At 34.7% G+C, this 12,033-nt stretch overlaps 1 protein-coding gene across 2 annotated transcripts in view; it reads right to left on the bottom strand.

The window, feature by feature from the left end:
- Positions 1 to 27: 27 nt before the first annotated feature.
- The window catches only part of ATL1 (atlastin GTPase 1), a 64,032-nt gene continuing 52,026 nt past the window's right edge, over positions 28 to 12,033 (bottom strand). The window contains exons 9-13 of one of the 2 annotated variants that reach the window (XM_082618633.1): positions 8,644 to 8,771; positions 7,441 to 7,497; positions 6,561 to 6,632; positions 4,510 to 4,941; positions 28 to 1,391 (exon numbers count right to left, since the gene is read on the bottom strand). In XM_082618633.1, the coding sequence (XP_082474759.1) occupies positions 1,281 to 1,391; positions 4,510 to 4,941; positions 6,561 to 6,632; positions 7,441 to 7,497; positions 8,644 to 8,771 (800 nt within the window). In that variant the 3' untranslated portion in view covers positions 28 to 1,280. The remainder of the gene's footprint in view (positions 1,392 to 4,509; positions 4,942 to 6,560; positions 6,633 to 7,440; positions 7,498 to 8,643; positions 8,772 to 12,033) is intronic. The other variant, XM_082618634.1, reaches the window with a different exon arrangement.

Below are 12,033 nucleotides of genomic sequence, written 5' to 3'. Positions count from 1 at the left end.
TTCAGAGGCCCATAGGCAAAGGAAGCAGTATAATGAAAGGGGTATTCCAAAATGAAAATAGACTAGTGGAATGTTATCAGTGGGAAAAGTTATTTTGCAGGGCATGTGATCAGACTTCCCTAAGATGTGAGCTTAAATATCTTATGAACTCTCACACACTCTTCTGTTTTAATCATTCTTTACTCCTTACTAAATATTACCATTTTATTTAATTAAAGCTTAGCCATTTCTAAGAAAGTTAGAAATTACTCTGTTTTAGAGCTCCCAGATAAGAGGCATTACTTTTTTTTCATTACCACACTTTTTTTCCTCTAGAAAGTAAGCTCAATGAAATTCCACTACAGATTCTAGTAATTAGAAAAACAATATAGAATCACTGGTTTAAAAGAACTGGAAGATACCTAAAAGGGCTTAGTGTACATTCCTTAAAATGGAAACCTAAATTTGTAATGGTGTCAACGTTAAAGAAAATGCATTTTGAATTTAAAAAAAGAGATAGAAATCTTCATCATTCTATATCATCACCTCCCAAACATTTCCAAATTCAGTTGTTTTTAACATTGGGAACCAGAGTAAACTTTAATAATAGTTCACATGTTAAAAGAATAAACCTATGATGAATACATTTCTTTGTGTACCAAATGAAAAAATATACAATGCAGTGAAACTCAAATACATATACAAAGTGATTTTTGTGCATTTTTGATCAAGAGGTTTATATTCTATATTAAATCATGATAGAAAAGAAGCAATATATAGTTTTTGATAAAGCAACTGAAAAGCTCTCATATGTCCTTTATAATAAGAGCTAATGGTATATGTAAGATGGTATAGATTGAATCAAGCCTATTGAGTTATGATGCTATGTTTTAACAAATGGCTATGTGAAATAATTTAAAAATTCTTCTGTAGAAATTAAATGAGCATATCCAAATGTGGAGTAATATTACTACATGGTTTAACTATAACCCGGTAGTAGAATTTAGTAAATTCAAGCAGAACACATGTACTGTTATCATAAATAGACAAATTCTTTAAATTATAACAGCATATTTGAAGACAAAATCAGGAAACTGTACATGTTAACAAAATAAAACCATGCATACATACATCTGCTTATTAAACACTGAAATAAAGGAACTAAACCATTTTGCAATCTTCAGAGGTGCTTGGTATTTTACCCTGTTCTGATGGAAGCACTTTGAATGTTTGCATGGAGATGTAAAACAATATTTAACTGACTATTTGGTCATGCACACCTGTAGTTTTGAAATTTTGGATTAAATTTTCTTCTTTTCTGATTGTTCAGTAGATTCTGACTTTGGTGCAGGAAAAGCTTGATGATACAGATGTCTGTGGGTTGCTGCTGCACTATAAAGCTTGTATAAAGCCTAGAAATAAAAGAATCAAGATTATAAAACATTGTATTAAATACACAGATATAAATGTTTTCCTTTTTAGTGTAATTAGTTTATGGTACGATATCAAATTTAGCATGCTAAATTTGGAATCCTTATATCATTTAATCTGTATGAGATATACATTAATAGCTAATATCTTAGAACGCAAAAGTATTTTCAGCTGTCCAATGTGTGGGTCGATCTTCATGGTAAATGTTCTATCCTCAGACTGCATTTTCTTTTACCTTTCCCACCTTTTGGAGCAGAGCTTCCTAACCACTGTGCCCCAGGGGTGTGTTGAAAACTCATACTGTGAATATTATTACTTTTAGAGGAATTATAGGAGCTCATAACTTCTGACTGCCAATAGCTACTTTATTATACATAGGTAGACCACTTGGTATTGGAGCTTCCTGATAGGTTTTTCAAAAAGGGACCACTTTTATTCTCCATGATTTCCTGATATGGTCATGCAGATAAGCATGTGTGTTACCCTCTCCCCTGCCACACTGGGCTCTCTGAAACATGCCCTCTTGCCTTATTTCCATTAATTAGTTCATATCTTACAAAACGTTATTCAGAAACATTACCTCAGAGAGTCTTCATTAAAACTACCTCTGTCATTGTTGTCTGTTTAAGAGTGTTTGAATCATAGGAATTTTTATTGCTTTATGTAAGTGTCCATAAATATTTTTATGTTCTTTTCTTTCCCCTCAGCTAGTGTCTAAGATTCATTACCTTCTCTGACTTTCACATAATGAACACCCAGTTAAGGCCAGTTTATCTGATGTAATTCTGAAGTCTGTAAAAAGTCTGAATATTTTTAAAAGTTGGATAAAAGCTTGATATCCTCAAATAGTAATCAATTCCCAGGAAATTCCATTCATTTTTATCTTTTTGAGTCTGCATGGCTACTTTCTTTTGATTTTAAGTCTGAATTGTACCATCATCAATTCTATGAATGCATATTGGTGCAACCTTAGTTCTATTGTATTATGACTAACACATTCAGTTTAATCCATGTTCTCTTAAAAGCTTAGATTTTTTTCTTAAGGCTTGATTTACAAAGTTGACATTTGTTTTTACCTTTTTAGTGAATTCATTTTACTGAATCTTACATGAAATAATTCCTTATGACTTGTAAATATTAAATGTATCCTTGGTATTTAATTGGAGGACATAATCTAGTTATATATAATAGCAGAAGCTGAGGAATTATGTGCTGTCTCTAGTTGTTGAAGATCAGTTTTGCTTCCTGAAGATAATGACCTAAATGATTCCACAGGGATAATTTTTCTTATGTAACAAGTGATTCCTTCTTAGAAGCTTAGATTTTTCCTCAGATACAGAGTTTTGTACATGTGCAGTGGGAGAAATGAACACTAATTTACAGGAAAGTTACACTGTATACTGGTCTGGAACCTGCTTAAAGTGGTGTAGGTAACTCACTCAGAAGCCAAAGTTAAAAACAACTTCTAAAGATTGTAGCTCCATTTACTCTCCAGTAGTTAAGTTTCCTGAAGATTCATAACTGTACTTGTTTCACTCTGCAGTAGAGCAAAATGCCCAATGTTGGAGCTTAAGAATTTTGAAATTTTCTAAACATTCAGGAAACAAAACATAAAATATTCATGATAATCAATTCTTACGTTTCATATGCAGATAAAATATATCATGTCCAGAATAAGTTAAATATTTTAAAACCATTGCCAAAATTCACAATTAATATTGTAAATGCTAGAAGAACATAGGAGCTGTAGTCACCAAAGATTTTTTAATGTACATTGAGATATCCTTCAATGGCTACTTGGTTTATAAAATAAGAATATCATTATGTTTATAAATACGTGCTCCTAATTTAAGAAAAAATTTAACTTACCTCATTTGTACTTCCCTGTGGCAAAGGCAGTTTAAAAGGGAGAAAAGAAAAGTATATATCCTGCTTCATTAATAGCATTATGATAATCAACTTTGTTTACAGTAGTAATTAGTGAGCATTTAAGAACAAATAACCCTGCAGATTTTTTCAGTTTAGATTACATATTTAATGTGAATCTTTTGAAGAACCCAATTCTATTCACAGGTTTCAGCATCATATTCTAGGTGGGCTTTGGGATTTACCTCAAATAGCCTCTCTTCATCTTTTGAGGTTGAAGGGCTATTTGAGGCAGTGGCTCAGAGAATCCAATTTTAATTCATTCTTTTCCCATAGTGTTACCATTTATTTATCTCAACTAGATTCTTCAAAGAAAGACACATGGCAAATCCATCAGTTACAATTCTCTTTTAAAGAGTATGTATAATTACACTCTTAATGCTGGGAGAACTGTAGCTATTACTTGCTACCTGGAGACCATAAATATTCTTAACTCCAAACTTTTATGAAGAATCTCAACTTTAGCTTCACTAAATTCCCCTAAATTTAACTGAAGACACTTCCAGAATGACATAGTGAGTTGATTATTATTCTAGGTGTGTTTATAATTGTCTCCCCTATCCATACTCAATTATTTGAACAGTGGACCATGGTGACCCTGGGTTGGTTAATTGGACATAAAGGACAACTGACCCATAAGCAGCTGATCCAGAGGTTGACGTGGACTCATGCCAGGGCCTGGTACAAATGTAAAGTTCAAATAGAGACAATGTGAAGTGATCAGATACTGTGTTTAGGGGTTTTACTAAAAGAGACAGTGGTATGACTTCAGATGGTGGTTTATATATGCTCCTAACAAAGCCAGTGCTAGTCAAATGATAGGTTGTAAGTATGAAGTAATCAACACACAATCGAATCACAATCAGCTAAATAAAAACCTGATTGTGTTTTCTCACTTAACAGCTTTAACTTTTAGGATAAGAAAAAGTGAAAACTACCTAATCCACGTATGTTTGAAAAATATTGAAATGTTGACTGGAAAACAGTTGTGTACATGTTATATTATAGTTAGCTGTTTGTATCTGGCCATCTTGACAGATTCTGAAGTTCTTGAAGACCGGGGCCCAAGTCTCCTGTTCACCTGTATATTTACAACATCTAACATAGTGTCTGGAACATAGATAGCATTCAAATGTGTGCTGCATTTAGTTGAAGAGAATTAAGTGTTCCTACCTGGTCCCACAAGGCTGCAGCCACTTGGTCTATTACAGCACCCAGCTCTCGGTATTCTCCAGAGTACCGTATGTATGCCCAGGTGCACAGAGTAATAAGGGTCAGTCCCATTATCATATTGCATAGGCTAGCTATGATGTCCAAACCAATGAATCCAGTCACACCAGCAATCACATATGTGATAAAGATGACAACAAACAGTGTGGCTGGGGTACGAGCTGCATGGAAGATATTTTTGCTGTCATTGTGCTTGATGTACTGGATGTAAAGTTCATCTATTTCACTCTCCAACTGTTGCAGGTAACGCCGGCTAAATTCCTCCCCACCCATCTTCTTCACCCCTCGGAATAGCTTCACAGATTCTTCCTTAAGTTCCAGATGTTTCGTCTGCAGGTCATTAGGGGCCAGAAACGGTTTGTCACCACCACAGATCTGTATCGGATAGAGAAGTATTCACGCAGTGCACAGTACAACTAGCAACTGTATCACAATTTTGCACTTAGCTAGTTGAATTTGTTAGAACACATTACTGACAGAAGGAGCCTGCATTATGTTTTGTCAACCCACATCTTTCCATACTCCATTTCTATCAGTCAGGATTATAAGTGGGACTGGTACTTTATAGGTGACTTATATAAATCCTTTCTTAATTTTTATTCTCTTTTCGACATGGGAAGGAATATCCATGACTTAATCCAATTTCCTCAAGATGAGGAGGTGAACTGCAAACTCAGTTCATTCATAGAATGAATCCAAATTTAAGAAAACTACTTACAGTCAAGTTCCTGTAGGAAATTTATTCTAACTACACTGAACTAATTTTGACCAAATGAAGTTTAATTTAAAACAATGAGCAATGCTATAAAGCCCTAAAGTAAAACTGTGAAAAACATTTCCTTCAGCAGTTTCACTGATTTTTGTTTGGAGCCCATTCGGTATTTTCTTCAAGAGACTAAATGGAAGCATATTAAATGTTCTTGGACCAAATTTTCAACTTTTTTTTCAAAAGTTACATGGGAAATCTCAGTTACCTATACCATTCACTTCAGGAGACTCTCATTCCACTTCCCCTTTAATTATGTTGTAAACACCATTCCATATACTATATTTCCCTTGATTCTAAGACTCTATCAATTTTGGATGCAATTTTGATTTTATAACATTTTCAGTGGAAGGAAAACTCATCACATTAGTAGATACCATAATCATTAGATGCCTCCTAATTCAGAATGTTAAAAAGAGGAAATATAGTACTTAGAAATATTGGTCCTTGCAGTTTATTTTTTTCTAACAGGTTTTTATATTTAAGATAGAAATTGGACTGTGGAATGTAGGGAGGTATAGTGGAGAGGGTAGCATATGTTATTTTAGCCACTAGATCTTATAGTGGGAAAATCTGTACCCCTCCACCCCCACAAAATGTGTGTGTTATAAAGAGATAATTCATTTAAAATACATTTAAATTGTGCATACATCATGTTCTCTTCTTGATTTGTTTTTAAAATATTTTAGGAATACCATAAAAAATGTGATACACATAGTTTGAGAAAGAGTAAGTCAAAGCCAGTTCTGCATGTGTATACAGTGTAACTTGGAAGAAAAAAGAATGAGCTCATGGAAGAAATACTGATTTTATTTGAAACATCATTTAAGGGACTTACCTGGTGGCGCAGTGGTTAAGAATCTGCCTGCCAATGCAGGGGATGCAGGGGACATGGGTTCGAGCCCTGGTCCGGGAAGATCCCACATGCTGTGGAGCAACTAAGCCCATGCGCCACAACTACTGAGCCTGTGCTCTAGAGCCCGCGAGCCACAACTACTGAGCCTACGTGCCACAACTACTGAAGCCTGTGCGCCTAGAGCCTCTGCTCTGCAACAGGAGAAGCCACCGCAGTGAGAAACCCGCATACCAGAACGAAGAGCAGCCCCCACTCGACGCAACTAGAGAAAGCCCGCACACAGCAACGAAGACCCAATGCAGCCAAAAATCAATCAATCAATCAATCAATCAATTAATTAAAACATCATTTAAAATACTATTTAATTCTTACCTCTTCCATTTTTTTATTGTATGTATCCTTGGCAGTTGCCACGGCTGCTAAATTATTAGCTTCTGCTGTGGCCTTTGGACAAAGTACAAAATATGATGTAAAATGGAATTCATATTTTATTAAACTTCCACAGGCAGTTTTCATATATGAGCATTATGTTCAAGAAATATGCAAGAACCCAAGGTCATCACATAATTTGAAAAGTGTTGAAATATTTCTACTACATCTTTTAAAATTAGTAAAATTAAAACTTCAAAATGCATAAAATATAGTTTACTCAATAAACCATAGTTCTAAAATGAATTTTCATTTAGAAGATTATTCCTCATTATAAATATTTTTAAGCCTTTCACCAAATATGGGGGAGATCTATAAATCCAAACACATGGGAAATAATATATAGTACATTTTATATATACTAATATATATAAAAGTATGTCAACTTTAAGGATTACTGATAGAACAGTGTATCACTAATAACAAAAAGAAACCATCAAGAACTTAAGAAATTTAAGAAATAAGTATGGAAAAAGTGAGTTTTTCCTTTTCTAAGTATAGAGGCCACTTGTTTAGAACCTGCTTTTCTACTTCTTGTTACATGTGTGAATCTAAACCACAGTCTGAGTCTTCTCTAAACAAATTTAGTACAAAGACAGTGCAGACTCTTGTTATCTCAGCATAAGTGAGGCTGCTATATGTGTATGTGAAAATGTTTAGATGAACACACAAATGGGTAGTTACTAGAAAAATAATCTTCCAATAAGTCATTCCATCTACTATTTTTATTTGGTGATTTCCAACAGCCAGATTGGAGCATATTGTTAGCTTAGCTTTAGTAACAGTATGTTTTAGAATGTCAAGCCTCCTGATGAATAAATACCTGTAACATGGATTTGGGATGTGGTAATTCTTCACCTTGATAGATCTTTATATAAGCCTAAAAAAAAAAAAGAAAAAAAAAGACTCATGTTCAAGTAATTGCATTCAATATTTCTCTAAGCCTGTTAAATTGTATTCTAAGGTCTAAGGTCTTGACGGTTCAAAAAAATAAATAAGGTCTTGATAGTTTCAGGAACTGTTATCTCTTTCTCATATTTTAATTCCTTCTTTCTTAATTCTTTTTCCCTTTTCCTGAAAGGTCCTCTTCACGCATCTCCACTTGCCAATCCCACCCTTCTTAAAGGCTTAACTCGATACCACCTCCTTTAAAACTTTCTCAGATCCCTCTGCTAGGAGTAACATTTCTTTTTCAGTTACTCACAGGAATTTGTACCTGCTGTTGCCACAAGCTTTATGGAACAGATCTGTTCAAGGGCCCTGAGTCTCCTACTAAATTCTAAGCTCGCCCACAGTGTTTTATGCACAGCAAGAATTCAAATTTTAGATAAATAACATGTCATTTATTGCTGAGAGTGGTGAAGGTAAATAATCACACAGGAGATATACAACCACATTTTAAATGACAAAACGTGGATTTTAAAAATTGATATTTTAGTCCTTGGAGCATCAATCCAAAAATTACATTGGTAACTGAAATCCACTATATATGTGTGTTGGTTACAAAAAAAAGTGTTATATTTGGGGCTCCCTGAGGTAAATAGGTAAATGCAAATTAAAATAGTTCCACTTCAAATTGGCCCTTGGTGCGGAGAGCAGGAAGTGTGGAAGAATTTTCTCCAGTAGGAAGGCAAAGTATAGCCTGTTAGGGAAAATCTTCAGAATGAAGGTGAAATTCAGTATAGGTCATGACGGAAGACTAAGTGGTATGAACCCTGGGAAACACCTCCTTCCCCAAAAAGAGACAGACTTTTCCAACTCCTGGATACATTTATGTTTCAAAATATATTTCCCTCAAGATGAAAGGCAATAGTAAAGTTACCTCAAGGAGTTTTCTCAAAAAATAATTTCAGAAAGCAAGCTCCTCTTGGGAGTCTAATCTTTTTAAAAATCATTTCTGTATATTCCTCATGCCTTTGCCCCTATATTACAAAGTCTATAATTTTTTGTTGTTTAAAACAGGAACTGCATTCCCAAACATGTCAAATCTAAGTACTCACAAATTCTCTAGAAATGAGAGTGATACCTTGAAGTACTCCACCAGACCTCGGCAGGTGATTTTGTTCCCATTGATCTCTTTAATGTCTAGGCTCTCAGGACTAAGTAGCCAAGGAATGAGTATTTTCAAGTTTTTGATGAATTCTTCATCTATTTCTACAAGTAAAAGCAAATTCATCATTATTTTAAAAATCCTATCCAGTCCTCCATGCCATAAAATAAAACATCCTTTGATTTCCTCTGTTTCTTCCCCAGTGATAAAGCTATTACTTACTTCCCCATCATCTAAATTACTCCTGAAACCCACTTTTCTCAGGGTGAATGATACTCCTCGCCCAAACGCCTATGGCTGATCTTTCTTATCTTCACTCCAATTACTTATTTATCTTGTCTTCCACCTATAAAATAGCTTTCTTGATATTAAATGCTATACAAATGTTTTACACCCCATTCACATAACCAGTTCATGTATTCTGATGCCTTTAAGTCCTGTTCATGGTTCATGGTTTTATATATATAGGGTCATAAAGGGGGAAAGGGTGGATATTTACTGCTTTATAAGATGTATTCCCTCCAGAAAATGTATCCAAAAGTTGTTCTGTATTTAGTGTGCCCACCTTAGGACAAGTGTATAGAAGTGGGTAAGGTGTGGTAACTACGGCTCAAGTTCAAAAAGACAGTGATGCTGCTGCTGCTTCCTCTAGTAGTGAAACGCAGCAACACAAAATAACATTGAAAAAGGCAATGGAGGCCTCGTAGCTAGTGGATCAGAGGTAGTCTGAGTTATTTGGTACAACTGATTGCCCATAACCCATTTTATAGCATTAGGTTCAAACTTAACATTACAGATTTAGCACAGTAATACGGAAAACAGATCTTCAGAGAAGTCTTCTGAACACAGCAATAATTTTTTAAATCATTATTTCAAAACATATAGAAAACTACATAAAAACCAAGATATGTCCAGAGACTTGGTATCTAAGAAAATGCAGTAACTGCCTATAATTTTTTAAAATCTGAATTTCAGCAGAGTCACTGAGTTTTCAGGCTTTGGGATTGGTGATTTCTGAGGTCTTAAGGATAAAGATTCAAACCTTATGATTGTGTTTGCATGTTCCCTGCTTGTTATTATGACCCCAACATACACTGAAATACTAGTTTACATAAGAATTTATGGTTTTCTTCTCTTGCTTACTGCTTTTATGACATGTATGAGCATGACACTGGAAATTCTTCCAACTTTTTTGCTTCATGTTTTGTACAGCTTTGAAATTTGTGTCCGTATTTCATGAGGACTTGGACAGGAGTTTATTCAAATTTATTTTTCTGTTTGCACTGTACCAATTTTTACTGATAATTGTGCTCTGTATTAGTATAGGTTTATTCAAATGTATTTATTATTGTGGTTTGCTTTTAGTTACCAATTTTCACTGAAATACTGGTATTTGTATTATGTTACTATGTTCCTTTGTTGTTTTTTGTTGCCTACTATGTATTCCTATTCACTGATGCTAACAGTTTTCTTTTTTGCTATATGATTTTATGCTTCTTTTCAACATTAGTAGGATATTACTATATATCTAGAATATATGAATTCTTCCTGAATTTCTGTATAAAACAAAAAGATTTCTCCTTATAAAACCACTTTAAAATCACCTTCAAAACATGTACTTAAATTCCACTCCCCCCCAAAATTTCCTTATAAAATTGTTAATGGAATAAGATACAACCTGTGTATCTAATGCACCAGCAACTGTGTTAATTATCATCAAAGTAACCAGTGTTGCACCATACATTTGGATTAAAAATGTGTTCTGAAGATAGCATTAGCCATAGTCTATTTCTACAAGTGTGCTGAAAGAGTATGTGAGAAACTATCGTCAAAGAATTTTTGCACAATTGTTTATTCAAAGACATTTCTTCCCCAGAGGCAACCACTCAGATGCCAGCCCTCTGGAGAACAGCTTGGCCAGCATACAAGACATCCTGGATAGAAATAACACCACGTTATAAGATTCAGGATGGAAAACCAACGTAGATAGCAGACTTTCAAAACTGCCCAAAGAAACACTGAGGCAAAGTAGAACATTTGGGCACACAGAAGGATTTAGCAGCAGTCCTATAAAGCCTCAATTAAAATGGAAATTTGATGGGCAATTGAAGCTGCCTTTCATTTCTCTTTCTCTCAGGCTAGCCACTTTGGTAAACTTGCAACGTATGGGTAAATGTAAACCAACTGTATGAGTCAATATATGTTTAGACATGTGAGTAAAATTTGATGGAGAACAAATCTATTAAAAAGTACAATTTATATCTGCATGATTTGTCTTAAACTCTCTCCCTGAGCTCTTTCATTGCAAACTGTACCCATTAATTTAAGAACTGTAGCTATGTACTATGGAATGAAACAAGGCAGAGTACTTTTTTGTCCCAGTAAAGGACTGTTGTTGAAGGCCTGCCCCTGCTCTGCCTGTTTATGGCTCTCCAACCCCAGAGAAGAAAGAAAGGCCTTGTGGGAGCCCTCTCTTTATGTAACTTATTCAAAACACATTGAAGCCATTAGGTAATTGCACAGTATCAAGAGGTCTGTGTCCTCACTAGTGGGTTGGAATTCATAAGTGACAGCGAAATTGTAGGATCCTGGAATCCATGCATTAATATGTGACTACAGCTGTCTGTTCTGTTGTATAAAGAAGAGACAATTTAAAACATGTATAAAAACAATGCTGATGATCGAGAAATTGGGGGTTCTATTTATGATATTAGCTGCCATAGTGAAATATAAGGTATCTGAGAATAAACGCCATGGATACATGGGGAAAAAAATAGGTTTGCTTTTCAAACTTGCCAGTTCCATAAAACTGGACACAATGTTATGTTGTCCTTTTTAAAAGTAATTTCAAAGCCCTTTGAGAACAACTGTGCTTCAAAGCTTGTTATGTCACTGTCTCATCACCCTTGGCACAATGCAGAAAGGCCACAGTAAATTAAGCAAATGCCCGAACTCAGTGGTGTACTCAATGCTAGGCTTACAAGTAAAAAAGTCAGAAATGTCTTTGTACCACCTTGTATCAACTGCAAAACAAATATCTAAAGACCTGGTGATTATTAGGCAAGATTAGTTTCTGCTTCTGCAGACCCCTGCCTCCACCTCCCACTGCCCCCCCCGTTTTTTTTTTTTAACAATTTGAGTTGCTTTGGAATCTTTAAACATTAGTCATGCCTCTGTTTAAGAGATAATTACATGCTATTGGTTTGAAAAACACTCTGGTGCTTTTGGTTTTTTAAGAAACTGGTCCTCATCCAGAAGAGGATTTCATTATTACTGAAGTTTTTAATGATGTATAATTAAATTCTTTAGCAGCAGTTTTAAAGAGCTTCACTTCAGTACTATGCAATATTTCTATCTCTAATTATA

The sequence above is a fragment of the Mesoplodon mirus genome, assembly GCF_964341445.2.
Source record: "Mesoplodon mirus genome assembly, chromosome: 4".
Classification (NCBI taxonomy): Eukaryota; Metazoa; Chordata; class Mammalia; order Artiodactyla; family Ziphiidae; genus Mesoplodon; species Mesoplodon mirus.
Note: the sequence above shows the minus strand (reverse complement) of the source record. Positions and strands in the feature narration are given on the sequence as shown.